The 17,322-nt window shown below is 39.6% G+C and overlaps 1 protein-coding gene across 7 annotated transcripts in view; it reads right to left on the bottom strand.

The window, feature by feature from the left end:
• The window catches only part of LOC109054554 (RNA binding protein fox-1 homolog 1-like), a 257,712-nt gene that overhangs the window by 45,314 nt on the left and 195,076 nt on the right, over nucleotides 1-17,322 (bottom strand). The window contains exon 1 of one of the 7 annotated variants that reach the window (XM_042720373.1): nucleotides 1,667-2,116. The exons of the other annotated variants lie outside the window; for them this stretch is intronic. Within the exon in view, the coding sequence (XP_042576307.1) occupies nucleotides 1,667-1,699 (33 nt within the window). The 5' untranslated portion in view covers nucleotides 1,700-2,116. Of the gene's footprint in view, nucleotides 1-1,666; nucleotides 2,117-17,322 lie in introns of those variants that run through there. 7 annotated transcript variants of the gene reach the window in all.

Below are 17,322 nucleotides of genomic sequence, written 5' to 3'. Positions count from 1 at the left end.
AACTGTTTCCCACACAAAGTTATCATATTACTAATATAGTGCATATACTGCGTATATAGAAGGAATATAGACTCATATAGACCACATTGGCACTTATAAATGACAGCTCTCATTCACTTCCATTATATTGTAAATTCCTGTAGCTCAAACAGTAGAGCATGGCACTAGCAATGCCAAGGTTGTGGGTTTGATTCCCCTGGAGCGTATAAACAAATAAAAATGTATTCCTTGAGTGCAATGTAAATCGCTTTGGATAAAACTGTCCGTCAGATGTTTTAAGTTTAAAATACCGAAAAAAGCAACCAGGATATTCTTCAAAAATACACCCTTTGGGTTCCCCAGACATCAGTCGCACAGCTTTGGAACGACATGTAAATAATGCCAAGATTTTCATTGTTGCCAAGTCGAATGTGCCGAGGAGAGCCAGGAGGGAAGCCGCAACTTGCTACTCTGTAAACGGGACCTTGTAAAAAAAAATCCCTGCTGTTCCTTAAGCAGATGTTACACACATCACGCTGTTTCCCATTAACACCATCAGCACTTCGCATAGCGCATTGATATTCAAGAGCGGGCACACCACGCCATAATTAGACTATCATTTGATCAGGAGTGCTAAACTCTTTATGCACAAGTGTCAAAGACGTTAAGGGGAAGGCGGAAGGAAAGTTAGCGAAAAGACAGAGGTGCCTCCGCGGTGTGGTAAGCCCCAGTCGGTGCAGAGCTCTACTTTTGCGGTCATTATAGTCCTGCCGTCGCTGAGATGTTTTGGAGGCCCTCGTAAAATAGCTGCTGGAAAACACTGGGAGAAAAAAAAGCAAGGGCAGACAGTCAGGCTTAGCTAAACGCTTTGGCCTCCACCCTAATGAGAACCACATTTGGAGGACTGAAAGATGTTTTACGTGGCAGCACGCTGGATTCACTTCACTTCACTGCGCTCGGCTTCCAGGCAAACACTTACAAAACATATGCAGCTATAAAAAAAGTGCCTTTGTTTTGGTAAAGGGCTTTTTACGACACTTTGCAAATATCATTTCACACACAACAAGGCAACTCCTCCCTCGCTCCGTAGTCGCTCTAAATTTCGTATGCACGCGAACAGACGCGGCTCAGAGTTCAACCGCACGCTAATGCCTTAAAAATGATGGAAAGCCAGGTGGAGCGCAGCAGCACTAAAGCGGTACGTGTTGGAACATTTTGGGGCGGTAGTGTTTGACTATTACGCAGCCAAATAAACCGTTTGAAGCGCAGCGCGTCTAACTCTCATTCTTATTTCTCTCTCACTCACTCTCTAAGGGCGGATGACAGAATCCGGCTCATTTAAATATTGGAGGCTGCCAAATTTGTGAGTTTAGCCACCTAGACCTACCCGAAATGGAGCTTGGAGATGGACTGGAGAGAAACAAGAAAGAAAGAGGCGAAGAAGCATGTGAAAAGAGAGATAGAAAGCAAAACAGCTGCTGATAAGGCAGCCTGAAAAAGAGTTGCTGAAGGGGGCTCCCTCTTTCTTCAAAGCGCACACTCTCTCTCTCGCATACACAGACACACTGGAACGCTGTCATACACAAGCCACCCGCTCTACTGTGCAGCCACAGCACAAAAGAAGACGGGCAGGAGGAGAAAAAATGCAGTAATGCGCTTGGTAAGCAGAATAAGGGTGAAAAAATACCTGTTCCACCATCTTGCTCCCTTTTTCCTCCATAAACTAAGCAGCTGCCTTAGTCCCAATCCCTGCAGCATCTGCCTAAAGCAAGCATCAATTATAGATGAGGGTGTGTGTTCACCGCTGTGTGTTTCGAGAGGGAGAGAGTGAGTGTGTGAGTATGTGAGTGGGAGGGAAGGGAGGGGTGGAGAAGGAGGAGGGAACTAATGCAAGTGAAATCTATGCTCCAAAATTTTTCTCTCTCTCTCTTTCTCTCTGTTCATAACTAATGTGTGACTCTCTGAAACGTAAGCGATTCAGGCCATTCGGTGAGCTTGAAATTCAATTCAATTTGGAGTTGTGATATAGAATGTGAAATGATTTGAAAGCTGCGGCTGTTATCTGTCTGTGATTGTAGAGTTGAAGGATTTTGGCTGTATGCTTCACGGTCTTGTATCTCTGATGGTGAAAAAAACATTAATCTCTGAAAACTTTGACAAAACTATGAAGGTTTTAAACTATTGGAAGCCTGTTTATGTAATAGTAAAAAAAAAAAATCCAATACAAACAAGATAAGATTACTTGAGAAGCAAAAATGTGAGAGATAAGACTTGCATTCTACAAACATACAATTAATTACATTTATTATTACTGCATTTTCAAATATTTTTTTTTTTGTTTAACAAAAAAAAAAATTAAATAGGATAATGCCAAAAACAAGTCTAAAAATCTAAAAACAATTCCACATTTTCTAAAGAGAAAAGAAGATGAAAAGAAGTCTGCAAATCTAGTTAAAAATACATTTTAATAAAAAAATCCATATATTCTTTAAAAACAGCCTATTATACAGTTTATACAATGCAAATGTATTTATTTTAGTTTACTGCATTAACTTCAGAAAATTGAGCCAATTTTTTAACATGGTAAAAATTGATTGGAAACTTGTATAAGCCACTTGGCTCCACTGATAACACTGCTACTGATGGGAAGAAAAAATATCGCACAGGCTAAAATTTTACTGTGTATGCTTGATTTCTCGCAGTTAACAAGAACCATAATGTTTATTTAATCAAGTATCTGGTGCTTGGATGGTAAGTTCTGTTTACCATTTGGTTCATTTAAGGACACGTAACTCAGTGAAAGTGAGTACTGACCCCTTGGCATCCATCAATGCAGAGGATATTAGTAGGGCCGGGCTGAGAGGTAAACAGGATCAAGATGCACTGTCCTTGCTCTTTCAAACACACTGACTTGCACAGCAAAATCCTGGGCCAACTCTTTTGAGAAAAAAAAGAAGAAGAAAAAAAAGAAGAAAACGGCTGAGGCAAGGCCTTCTTGAGCCCCTGCTGGGTCCGTCCTTTCTTTCATATAGATTGGACGTTCGATCAACCTTCACCTTTGTTTTCTCCTCTCGCTCAATGCAGGATTCTCTCCACAGGCGCTCCTTGTGTGTGAGTACGCATGCGAGCGCGACTGAGTGTTTAAGGACCAGCATGCTGCCCCTTTACTCCAAACAGTCATCTGGCTTCTGTCCAGGTCCGTAGAGTGCCACTTCAGCTGGACACGATCTCATTTTAGAGGGCAAACCATTCCCCAACAGACCCGCAGTGACATACGGCTATAGAGCAGGGCAGGACCCCGGGTCCCCCTCGACTGTTCATTATCCCAGCTATTCTTCGCAAACCCGTTTTCGTATCAAACATTTAAATGCTCGCACCCGGTGAGCATTATCCGACACTTCTGGAGGAGTTTCGCCGTTTGCTGAGTGCGTGATAAATCGGAAAGCCAGACATCAAATCGCACACTCCCTGTCTCCGAGTAAACAAATTAATAATGCAAGAGGTTTTGTAGCGCATGGGTGTGAACTATTTTGAAAGTAACCCATTTCCCAGCAGGAGGCTACCTTTTAAACATGCAAACTCAAAAGGAAGTGGGGCCTGGCAGACGTCGTGAAAATATAACCACCTCCCACCAGCAGAAAGTTTCCGCTGAAGGTTCATAGGGTGAAAGGAAGCTGAGATTGAGTGTTAGCATTGTAGCTATGTGTGCGTGGTTTATCTGTGCGCATTATTGACCAAAATATTCCTTTATTTTAGTAAATATTTGTCATGGCATATTCTTAACTGTAGTAAATTTTACTATGAAACAATACCAATTTTTTTTTTCATCAAAAATAGCATGCTAGTTTAAAATGAAAAACTAAATAAAACCAACGTTCTGTCCAAAATGATGTATGCACCATTCACTATGTACTCAACCGTCTAAAATATTACAAAAATCCAAATATTCTCTTAAAACTATAAGTCTATAAATTATTTAATAACTATTTTAATTCGAACTATTAATAAGTCTAAAAATCTAAAAACAGAAGGGAGAAAAATACAAACAATTCCACACTTTCACTCATAACAAGTCTCTGGAGCCTCTAAAGGGATATGGTAATGGTAAATAAAATGTGATGGGAGGGAGAAATTATATTTCAGTGCTTTTGCATTGAAAAAGTTTTGCATTCCCCAGAGAAACTTTGCATTTGTTCGCAAAGCTTTTGCGAAGGAAACAATATAAGGTGGGAGGAAAAACTATATTTGCTTTTGTTAGCGAATGCAAAGTTTCTCAGGGAACACAATAATTTTGCAAGAGAATGGAAATGTTTTGCGAGCAAATGCAAATGTTTCTTGGGGAAACACGTTACTTATAGAGAACATGAAAACATCTTTCCTCTTATCTCTCTCTCTTTTTTTTTTCTAATACCATGTCCCCTTAGGGGCTGAAGTCTTCAACAGTCTCCAACATGCCACATTTTTCAGTTATTTAAGTCTATCATCCGGGTTTCAAAAGTGCATTTTTTAAATCAGTGTGAACATTCTATTAGCACTATTTATACTAAAAATTACACCTCAATTATTACATTGCATTTTTTATTCAAACACTTAACAAAAGACAACTTAAACATCCTTGACGAAATCAAAAAACCCTTCCTTAACAGATTAACGGTGCCTGCGGGACGCCTCGTTTTGCGACCAAAGAGGTGCACCACAGCCCAGAGTTAATGGGCTAGACTGCAGATGAGCCGAGTGGTGGCTAACCTCGCCTTGTTTCCCATTATCATATTAGCCGGCATTAGCGCAGGAGCTCTCGTCTGCCGCCGCTCAGCTCCGTGCCGGCGTTAGCACGCCATGCAAATTAAGATGTAAAGAGGAATCAGTTCATCAATCACACTCGCAAGGGGATAGTGTGCGCAGGAAGAGGATTAGCCGCGTAGTCCCCGGACCCTGCGCAGGTCTCCCTCCTGTCACACAGCGTCTTTAATTAAACATCTTAAAGCACTCGCCAATAGCACTTCCTGCATAGTGGGGCTGCACTTGCCATTTGTCACAAGGCAAACATCTCTGCGGTCCTCTGAACTGTGTCGACAAACTCTTTTAGTAATCCTCCTCCAGAAGAATCTCCATCTGTGCAACCTTAATAAGCTAAATCGTCACCTGATGGGAAATCAGACATTACCGTGATGACAATGGCGGTTCTGGGTCTTTTAAGAGGCAAACAAAGGAAGCCCTTTACAAGTAATGGACAGCAAATAAAAAAGGCCACCGTTTTATTTTCAGTTCAAGTGGTTCAAGAGAGAATAGTAATCGGCATGTACACTGGTTGTAAGTAACCAGGCACTGGAGTGTGTCCCCAAGCAGTTTAATTAGTATTAAAGGCTGATCTGGATTAAGTGGTTTGCTGTGACGGACACAAATCCTGTCAAGTCGATACCAATAACAGAAGAAATCTCTGTAGGATCACAAAGGAAACAACCGGGCCGCTGAATGGATGCCACAATCGAGGCCACCTCCGAGGGTCTACACGAGTAAACCACTCATCTGCAATTCTACATGTGTTCATGTTACATAAAGCCAGACCGAATAGGGCTTCTGGTGGATATACACACAATTAAGCACATGATCATCACTCAGAGGTGAAGCTGATATTTTAATAGGTGAGAACTGGGATGGTTGTAATTTGACTAAATTCTTTTTTTCTCAAAACATTTATCGCAAGCTTTCATATTCAGTTAAAAAAAAAAAAAAAAAAAAAGATTTCCTATTGGACTAACGGCACATAATGATCAGACATGTAATGTTAAACAGTTCTGCTACATCAAATCTAGGCTTGTGGAAAACTTTAAAAAGTATGATGAACTCCCTGAGAAGACTCTACTGCAAATGTTATGTTTACCTTTTTTAGCGTCGACACATACAATTTCCTTGCTGGCTCTCGGTCGAGTTCGGCCGTTTGTTTTAGACTGTGAATGCTTTGGCAAGCACGTCTACACAACCACACACATGCTTAAAACCACAGGCAACCTTTTTGTGAGTTGAGAATACCAATTTGAGGCATGGTTTCACTGACAGACTTAGTCTTTGCTTCAGTCTAATGGTATTGGATGATGTTTTTATAGTCAGTGAGATGCAATAATAAGATCTCAATAGCTGGCTTGCATGAGAGCCTGAAGTGGGCGTATTTTGAACACAAAGCCATGCAATCATAACCCAGTTCCTTTTCCCTGTTCGACTCGGAGAGAAAATATGAACTCTTTTGGCTTGCATATTGCCAGCCACTCTGAGTACATAGTGTGCGCAATATGAAGAGGCAGTAAAAATGGATCCATGCCTGTACCCTGATGCTGCTCGGAATTTTGGATGAGGAGTACTACCTAGACAACCGCAGATAATGACCAGCACGCTGGTTGGTACATTGCCTCCTGGGCCATCGTTTGATGAGAAGCAAGTGATACGACATTTGTGCACACAATCACTTTCAAGGGTTTCTTCATACAATTGCAGTGAATGCCATTTCCCTATATTATTTGAAAATCTTCGGGATAAAAAAGGTTGAGAATAGCAGTCGGCACACATAAAAGAGCATAAATGCAACTGAACCATTTCAGGGACACGTGTCTCGGGGTATGGACTTGACCACAACCCCTTGTACTCAACCTGTATATATATATATATATATATATATATATATATATACTAAAATATATATGATATAATATAACTATATATATATATACTTAAAAACATGAGCAAATACTTAAAAAATACATACATACATACATATATATATATATATATATATATATATATATATACAGTATATATATATACACTTTTTTTAATTAAATAAAAAATCTTATTAATATGAAATTCTAAATATAGGGCTAGTTACTATTTTTGTTTTAAAAAATATAATGAAAAAATATATAAGTATAAAAACAGATGGAGAAAGAGAGATATAAATAGATAAAAGGAGAAATAGACATAAGACAGATGGATATAAATATAAGTAAACTTTAATAAATAAAAAAAATCGAAATAAATAAATTAAAATACTGAGAAAATCAAATTGGGAATCAACTGAACAATCAACTGAACAAAGTATATACTGTATAACAACAATAACATCATTAAATGAAAACTCATAACATGCACAGCACTTGAAGCTTCAGGGTTGACCCTTGTGAATGGATTTAGATTGAAACTACAACAGCGAGAAAGAAGTAAAAGCAAAAAGGCTGGCAGAATCAGATGGCAGGTATGCAGTCGGAGCCGTGTCCCCCCGCAGCTGTTCTCTTCCTGCCAGCTTTCCTCTGATACACATCAGTCTTGGCCAGCGTGTTCCAGGCCGGCCGCCACTTCAGATGGGGAGCGCATATACATTTCCAGATCACAAATTCATCGCCTTCCCCCCACCACTCCACTGGAACAAATCTGCTTTCCATTCAGTGTTGCAAATCTCATGTTCTAGTAGGGTTGAACTTGGAGGGGTTCAGCCGTCTGTGACGGATGCATCTCTCTCTCTCTCTCTCTCTCCCCCAACTCACTGAACGTATCTCTCTCTGCTCCCCTGGAGACTGTCGGCCCTCCCCGTCGCTCACAGCTCAGCCCAGCACGCCTGCTAAACATTGGCACTGTCGCTAATAAGCCTAGGTCATTAGTGTGCCATGTTTTGGGCTAATTTTCTAATCAGAGAGTCAGGGTCACCACCCAAAACCCTCCTTGTGCTGGGAAGTTGCACCACTTCCTCCTACAACACACAGACACACACATACACACACAGGCTTGGGCTCCCATGTGCTGTAATTATATGTGGTGGATGTCATGTGGGTGAAAAGGGAACGCGTGGCAGGCAAAGGCACTCAGCAGCAGGGTCTTGGCCATATGGAGACAGCCTGGAAACTGTCAGGCTCACTTAATAGATGTTATCCTTTGGGACTCAGCAAGGCAGGTTCATATGGAATAAACACAGCTCCTCGGGCTGAGTGCGGATCGGGACGTGATTCACTCCTTAACTATCTTTTCAGCAGCCTCGACTCTCTCCTACTTCCTCCATTTTGTCAATTTCTAAGGGGTCTCATTAAGGGGGAAATAGACTCCATCACCGTAGAGACATGATACAGAGGAGAATTAAAGGACTATTTTCTCAAAACAGATTCACAACAGGATGTCATTTGTGCCCATCTCAGAAGTCTCCTTTAGTATGTGGATGCATTCAGCATTGCAAAACAAACATCACACAATCACACACATACACACACTGCAAAATCCGCTAAATCAGTCCAGAGTATCTGTGCTAAATATACTTAGCACAAACTTTAAAGTTTAACAGTCAATTATAAATGAGCTAAAAGTAACATTCAACAAAGAGAATGCCACAGCAGCAGGCCGACTCTAGGGTTATCTAAGCAAGCCGCAGAAATCTTAATTACAGGTTAGCGTCACCGCTATGCTTTAGCTGCGTGTGGGTAATTCTATTAGGAGATCTCGAACAGACGGATCATGTCGCCTTTGAAAACATTGCATACTTGGCTTTTTAATTTCTTCATTGTGTTTCATCAATTGCAGATCAGCCCCGGATCAATGTTTGTGATGTGGCGTGAAGTTTTGTGGAGGTAAATTGTGTTTCTGTGGGTGTTGAAGGCGAAGTAGCTCAAGGCTAATGCACGCTAGCTTCAGTCTGGGATGGGGTCTGAGTCATCGTCCTGTAATCACAATGAGACATAAATTGGAGGGAAAGAGTAGCACAACACTGCAAATGGCTAATAATGCTATTAGGAGGAGTGTAGCTTATGTTTTCCTGCTTAAAACACACAAATCTTTCTGAGGGAGGCTGAATGTTTTGTTCACAGCATTAGCAGTACATACAAATAAAAATTCTAATACAAACAAAATCAAACCTTAAAAAAATAAACAATGGTTTTATATTAAAAAAACGTAAAAATTGCAACCATGGTATTTGTAGTAAATAACTATGGCTAGTGTATGAAAACCATGGTTAATTTGCAGTTACCATGGTTTAACTATACTAACCATGTTTTTTTTGGTTTTATTTGTAGTAAAAACATGGCTAATTTTCATAAGGCTAAATATCTGAAATTAAAATAACATATCATTGAAATTTCCAAACATTTTGGAGACAATTTGGTCCATTTTGGCCATGGTAATTATAATACTGTGTTGAATCATAATGATTACATAGATCTAATGGAATAAACAAAAGAGAAATCAAAACTGGTAGATTTTCTAAATAAATAACTACATATATAGTGTGTTGTTAAATCAGTTCTTCTGATTATGAGCACATTTAATGCATATTCACTTCACAAGTTGTTTTGAACTACAGCCAGGTCAGCCTGTGTGCACTTTGTATGCATGCAGAGATCAGCAAGTGGCCACTTGCATGTGTTTGCAAACCCGGTTCGGCCCTAATCTCCCGTGCAATACATGAAGTAGAGATTTGTAGTTGCACATGCAATATGTCAGTTGTCACAGCCGTGAATGCGACAGCAGCACGAACACAAAGTGCTCATCAGGACAGCGCATCTCCAGCAGACACTCTGATGCTTGTCAGGTACAGGTGATTTTAATTACAGCCATTATTTACACAGCTGTAACAAAGTGGCGAGGTGGCACTGAACCAGGCTGTCAGGCTGCCACACACACACACTGGCTGGAGAAAGCTCATTTCCCTGCCTTTCTCATCTTTCTCTCCTCCCTCCAACCCACCCCCAGTCACTGGGGTTTCTCGGTTTCTCCCCTGTCTGTTTCTCTCTCTCCGTCTCCCTGCCCTCCTCCCATTCTGGGTGAAAGGAACATGCAGTAAGAACATTAATAACGCATCATGATTAACCTTGGAATCATGTCATTTACTGTTAGCACAGCTGTCTACACTGTATCATATGAAGTTAGCCTAATATATATTATGGCTATATTTATTTATTACATGGCTCACTGGAATACTTCATTCTGATTGGTCAACTGCAAAATTCTGCTGTTACATAATTTATAAAAGGACAGTTAAACTGTATAATTGACCGCTTTTGTCCCAGCCATCTGATTTCCTATATGACTGTGCTAGTTTCATGACAGCACTCTGCTGTCCATTTCTCCTCACATAATAACATAATTTCAACTCAAATCAATATTCCATATCCATTTATTCATTTATTTCCTAAGTAGCTGTGTAATAAGAAAGGTAATGTACAGTGATCTGGTTGATATTGCAAAATAAACCACTTCATGATGATACAAGACCAGATCACATATTTTGTGATAAAGACAAGGTAAATGTATATATATATATATATATATATATATATATATATATATATATATATATTATATATATATATATATTTTATATTCCCAATTCAACTTGTCAGTATAGTATATTATATATTATATATATTATAGAAAAAGTGCAAAAGAAAAAAAAAAAAAAAAAAAAAAACAAATTTTTTTATATATATATAGATCATAATATATATATAATTTAAGGTGTTTATTCATAATAAAATTTTACAGACAATGAAAAACTATATTAAAATATTAAAATAAATTAAATATAATTAATTTATATAATAAAAAATTAAATGTTTTTTTTTTTTTTCAGTACAACTATATTATTATCATAAGTTGTTTTTATTATTAATTTATTCTAGAGATAAAAAGGTTAGTTTTTTGTCTATTATAAAAACAACAAGAAATTAAGCATAATTACAGGCAAGTAACCCCAAGCCAAACCCTAATCCTAACCCTAACCCTAACCATATAGTAAGTAGGCTACATGTACTTACTTAAATGCATAATTACACTGTAACAAATGTATCTTAAAATTAAATGTAACCTAAATAAATCCCAGATTTTATATTTTGGACCACACTTTATATTTTAAATCCTCCATTTTTCCGCTCTCATTTAAGATCACTGTATTGAAATCATCCTCAGCTTTCAGGCCAGCTGAAAAATTCTTCCTCCGATAGCAGGAGCCGTATATTATCTGTGGATCAATGGAGAGTAAGGGGGTAGGACATTAATACTTCCTAATCAAGGATCTTTTCAATAAAAAATTTGAGAAAAGAAGAAAAATGACAAAAGAGGAAGTAACAACAAATGAAGAAATGGTGTGTGTGTGTGTGTGTGTGTGTGTGTGTGTGTGTGTGTGTGTGTGTGTGTGTGTGTGTGTGTGTGAGGAAACAAAGGCTAAGTCTCTGGCAGATGTTGCAGGGTCTCTGATGATTGTGTCATGACAGATGTTGTGAAGCGTAGCTAGGAGAGGTATGACCAGACCTAATGATTTCTGGAGCGAGTGCACAGGTACACTAAGAGCAGAACTAATCACACACAGATGGACACACACAGAGAGCTGCAGGAGCAGGCCAGGACACACAGACGTCTCTGCCAGCACCGAACTCACAGCCCTCCGGGAAGGCCGGCAAACGAGCTCCATCTCCCATCGCTTTCTTTAATCATGACTATTAAAGCACATGCAGTTGGAAGCATGTCAGTGATGACCTAAGCCGGATGTGATATCATCAAATATGACTTAAACAACTCAAACAGAATGTCTGAGATACACATATATTTTATACTACACATTTACTTAACAAACCTGCATGGTTGACATGATTTATGATTATATGCATTTCTTTGGGGTAGGAAAAAGTTGAGCATGGTGGAAAGATGGCCCACCTTAAACATTTTATCCTGGGCCTCATAATTTTTTAGGAATCATAGTTCTTGTCATTAAAAACAGCTAGACAAAGCACAACAAAAGAATGCAGCAGTCTTAAGATGTGTTTGTAAAAGGTATTCAAAACTGAAAAAAAAAGAAGTAAAAAAAACTGAAAAAAGCAACTTATCACACGAGACATTGAAAAAAGGTCAAACATGTCTGTTTGAATTATATTATTAGTAATTATAATATTATTTTATATTATTCCCCTCATTTTAAGCAAATAAATAAAAGCTTTTCTCATTTAGAAATAAATAAAATATGAATAAATACTGAATCAGAGCACAGAGCCTAATAAAATAAAAAAAAAAATTCGCACAAAAACTGTCATAGTCCATACAGTCAGCCAAAAACTGTCATAGTCCATACAAAAAAAAAAAAAAGTTTGCCAGATTATCTCACTTAATGTATGTCTCTTACGTCCTCTGCTTTAAAGACCAAAAATATTCAATCTAAAACAAAAATTTGAATAAGCTAGTCGACCAGTAGATACTGTAACTAGTCAACCATTCTAACTCATCTCTACATCCTCATTCTGTTTCAGTAAAAATGCAAAGCCTTTAAACCAGCGCAATTTAATTACATGCCATTTCATGTGCAAGATTTATCTGTCCTTATCTGTATTATGGGAGCTGTGGATTAATTGCATTTCATTTTCCCTATATTGGCCAATTTCATGCTTTTGCACAGTTTGAAAATATTTACACTAGTTACAAACAATTAATTCAATGGCTTGTTAAGCAGCCCAGTGATTCTCTGTGCGAGCGCAGAATGGAGGTTTGGCATCACGTGCGTGCGCTCACATGTGTCTTCATGAGTGATCTAGGAGAACTGGCATCTGTCATAATTACGTTCACCGTGTTGACAAGCCTCGCCATCTAACAAGATACATCCCATTATTGCCAGATGTCTTAAAATTGCCATTATAAATGTTTACACTGTGTAGTAACCCGAGCTATTAGTTTCGACTAGTGACATAAAATACTCCAAAAGCCAGCATAAAAACATTAGTGTCAGCTGCAGTAAAAGTTGTGCTATTAATTTTAGCAGAGTATGCGACGTCTCTGAATATGGCCCATCTGTTATGGCGTCAAATGGCCCAAATTACTTTACGAAAACAGTTCCATCAAATTATTTTCATCACCGTTTTCGCCGCAAACGCCAGCCGCTCAAAGTCAAAAGGTCGTATTTCAGCATCATCCATGCGCCGTCACGTCCGCTCGGGAGGCCTGCACAACTTTGAGCGCATATGTCAACAGTTAAACAGGCCACACATACGTTTTAGTTCTCTCCCCGGTGCGCCGCTATTGCTGTGCAACGTTAGCACAGCACTGTGGGAATGTGAGGTTAAGAGGTGCGGTGAAAAGTTATCACTGTAAATTAAAGGTATGACTGGTGGAAGCCCAAGGGTTTACACAGGGTTATCGGGGGCTTCCACCCATCAGCATCTCCTATCACACATCCGACGGTTCCTGTGAAGTGTCATAAACTGCCGTGCGCATTTCCAGCCTCGCTGTGGCTCCCCGCAAAGCCCCCAGGGCCGTCTGCTTTACCAGAACACAAAAGAAGCATTGCTGCTTGCTCTCTCTCTCTCAATATATGTGGCTCTTTCTCTCCTCCTATCAGGTGTTTTCTCATAGCTGAGCTGAGCCCATGATCATAAGCCCCCTCCCATCTTCCCCAAACAAGAGGCTGCTAGGAAATGTGGTCCTCTTAAAAGGGTAGTTCACCCAAAAATGAACATTTTGTCATTATTTACTCACCCTGTCGTCAAGTCATTACCAACCTGTATGACTTTCTTTCTTTGAACACAAAAATTCTGAAGAATGTGCTGCCTTAAAAAGGATTGCAAACACATCATGAATGTATTATAACATTAGTTCAGATTCTATAATGCGCTTCTGAATTCATTTATAGTCTTTCGTCAGGGCAGATGACATACTGAATTCACATGCTATATTACTATTTAAGTCTTTTGAATTCATTTAGTAACCTTGGATGAGGAATAAACCCAAATTTAAGTCATTGTTCACTGATGATCTCATGAAGCCAAACACAAGCAACCAGATAAAGTCTGAAATCTTGAATCAATCAATCAGCCCAGTTGTTATTACACAAATGATTCACTGATAAGATTCAACTGAAATGAATGATTCATTCACAGATTTCTGCATCAGTACTTCTCGCATGAACTGTCACAAACACCAAAGAGATCTTAAAGTGTGTTTTCCTCATCGCGTGAATCCACAAGGCCCAAAATATCCACACTGACCTTTTTATAATACTTTTAGCAATTTTAAAACCTCCGGACCCCATTAATTGTAAAAGCAACAAGCACTACATTCTTCAAAACATCTCCTTCTGCATTCCACAGAAAATAAATGTCATACAGGTATGGAACAAGGGTGAGTTAATGATGACAGCTTTTACAGGCAGGAGCGGTGCATCGTAAGAGCTCAGGTAGATCTGCGGATTTGCTCTGCGGTGGTTGAGCAGGAAAGCCGTGGCTTTAGGAGCTTTGTGTCAGCTGATCCAAGCACTGCATGGGCTCTGTAACACACACCAGGAAAAGCACAGGTCACTGGGCAAACGGGAGGGATGTGTAAGCGTGAATGTGTGTGAGAGACTTGGCCCTTGGCACGTTTTCCTGACGCAGAGTGGGGGTGACAGACAGAGCTGACAGGCCAACCTTTGCACTGCGTAATAGACAGACAGGGAAGTGGGAACCGCGCTCCTTCACAGGGGAATACAGACATAAACATGGCCACTCTATCACCCACACTCGCCTTCCTGACGAAACATATTAGCGGCAGAGTTCTCAGTGCACACCTCTCTGCTTAAACTCGCCGATGATCTGCATACGCATAGACACGCACACACTTAGCACATGCGCGTGAGTGTGCTGCTGTGGGACCGCCAAGCCTGCGCTAATTGCAGTTTTAATTGTCGTGGTGATTCTAGTGTGTCACTGATATATCTGATGAGTCTGACGTGACTTATTGACAGATCTCTAGAGCATGCGTGGCGACCTGACAAAAACGCATTGATTAATTACTAGCCATCCAAGACAATTAACTGGAACGGAATACGAAAACAAGCGGCGAGCAACTTTCGCCGCGCTGCCATCCTACCCTCATTTAAACCCTCCGAGGATACATCAAACAATTTCTTTCCCTGCGTTTCCAAGGCAACGCTAATATATTAGCTCACCAGTGTTACTGGAAAGCATTTCACTTGACAGTTTTAAAAATGATTTAAAAGCCGGCTTAGTATGTGAATTTCATCCTCACTACAGTAAATCAGTCTGTGGACCAATCCCTCTCCAGCTGTCATGGAAAGATCGGGGAGGAGAAGAGGCTTCTTTTGCCCGTGGTCTTGCCGGAGAGGCTGGTTTGGGTGACATATCTCCAGATTCCTGCTGTTCTCATTCATTGTTCACACTCTAGAAAAACCATGCAGACACTTGGGCCATTCGTTTTCACAAGGCTGAGCACACACAGTGAGGTCCAAAAGTCTGAAAGCACTAGCTTCTAATTATACAAATGATATAGTCTGCATAACAATTTAAGGGGAAAAACTGATTTTAAAAAATAGCACACATTTCAGAATTTCTTATTATTTTTTGCTTTAATGACACTTGAGGAACGTGAACTCCACACATTTACTTCTATTTGATTTGTGGACTAGAAATAGTGCCAAATCTTTAATATTATGAAATCTTAAATATTACTATCAATTAATTATGTTAAAATAGCCATATTTCCAATGTGGCCTCTAATGCTTTTTAGAATTAATGTGTAAAAGTTTGGGGACAGATTGATTGATTGATTGATTGATATAAAAAAAATTCTATGAAATGGGTTTTATTCATGTTTCTAAGGAAAAAATCAGCATATGATAATGAAGCACCACGTTAAACTAAAGACTGGTGTAATAGTGCTGAATATTGCAATATTGTGAAATATTATTACAATTTAGAATAAAAAACATTAAAATAGAAAACAGTTATTCTATATTGTAATAATATTTCACGATATTACTGTTTCACCATAATATTTCACAATATTACTGTTTCACCAAATAAATGCAGCCTTGTTGAGAATAAGATAGTTTCAAAAACATAAAAAATTCTTACCAACCCCAAACTTTTGAATGGTCGTGCATGTACTGTAACTTAATCATGCTACCTTCTAAGATACCTCATTTTAGATGAATTCTAAGATAGCATCACATCCTTTGCAGAGAAGAATGCATTGTGACTAGCTCAGTATTTATGTTAAATAATATCTATATTTATAATACCCCATATACAGCTGTGAGGAGCATATTTTATGCTTATTCGAGTAAAGCACATTTAGCTTAGCAACATGCTAATATCAAATGAATTATGAGTAGAATCTCTCAAGTGTATTCTAAATGAGTCAGCTATAAAGTTCCCAGCTACAATCTCCCAAAAATGTGGAGGCGAGCGCTATTGGAGAGGAGCTCTGCTTCCTGTTCCTATAACAGCATGCGTGTAGCTGCTAATACTCATCTATTCTACAGCGCTCTCCTCTCCGCCCGCCAATGCATGACACCCTCTTACAGAGAAGTGCTCGCTGTTCTCTCTTTGTCTTTTTCCCCCCACCAACTCGTTTTATCTCCCCGAGTCTTTCTCGCTCTCCACCTCCGTCTCCCACTCCCTGCTTCTCGTGTGTTTCCCTGCCCCTCTCTGATTGAGCTCACTCTCCCCCAGACGGCGCAGGTTGGTGTTGGCGCACATAACAATTGCAGAGGAGCTTCTAGCACTTACAGTAAATGAAGCTTGGGCAGGGCAGCAGCCCACTGAGATGCATTAGATTAGGTAATTGAGATATGAGTGATGGCGCAGGCCAGCCCCTGCCGCAGAGGTCTTGGAAATAAGCATTTGCCGCATCCGGAGTATTACAGCCTCAGATTATGGAGGGCCCTGATAGAATAATGTCAGCCGCACACAGGGCTAAAATTGAACTGTCAAGAACTGTCAAATACACAATAATGTGCTCGGCAAACCCAAGTCATTTCGCCACTCTGAACTGGCTGACGGACTACTGCCGGACCCTGTGCATTTCAGAGTGCACTTTGAGAAAACGTACATCCGTTGTGTATTCAATTTGAGAAACTTGAGCTTCCATCGCGTCTCCTTACAGGATTTGCGAAGGGAAAACTTGTTTGTTTCAACGCTGTTGGCCTTCTTTAAGCGAATACCTCGTTCCCTGCTGAATCTGGTGTGCTAGCGTGCTAAAACAGTCACCTGTGTACAGATTAATGGTTTTAATTCTGAGGACTGGCAGGGCGTAGCCGCACGAATGTCCATATTTCTATCCGTGCCCCGCTAGCTGTGAAGTTAAATTGATTTAGGCCTTGGCATCTCCCAAATGCGATGCCATAAATGACTTGGCTTCAGTTCAGCATGTTTGTCCATCACTGAATAAGACTTATATATATAAAAACTGTGTAAAAGCCTTGAGGCTATTATATACTACAGTATATTGCAAATCTTGGCTGTGTGGGTGTGTACTTTTTTGCAAAATGTAAATAATATTACTGCACTGCTGCATTACTGCATATATATATCCAACTTTAAAAAAAATAAAACTAGT

The sequence above is a fragment of the Cyprinus carpio genome, chromosome B3 (genome assembly GCF_018340385.1).
Source record: "Cyprinus carpio isolate SPL01 chromosome B3, ASM1834038v1, whole genome shotgun sequence".
Lineage (NCBI taxonomy): Eukaryota > Metazoa > Chordata > Actinopteri > Cypriniformes > Cyprinidae > Cyprinus > Cyprinus carpio.
The sequence above is the reverse complement of the archived record's forward strand: the minus strand, read 5'-3'. Positions and strand labels throughout refer to the sequence as shown.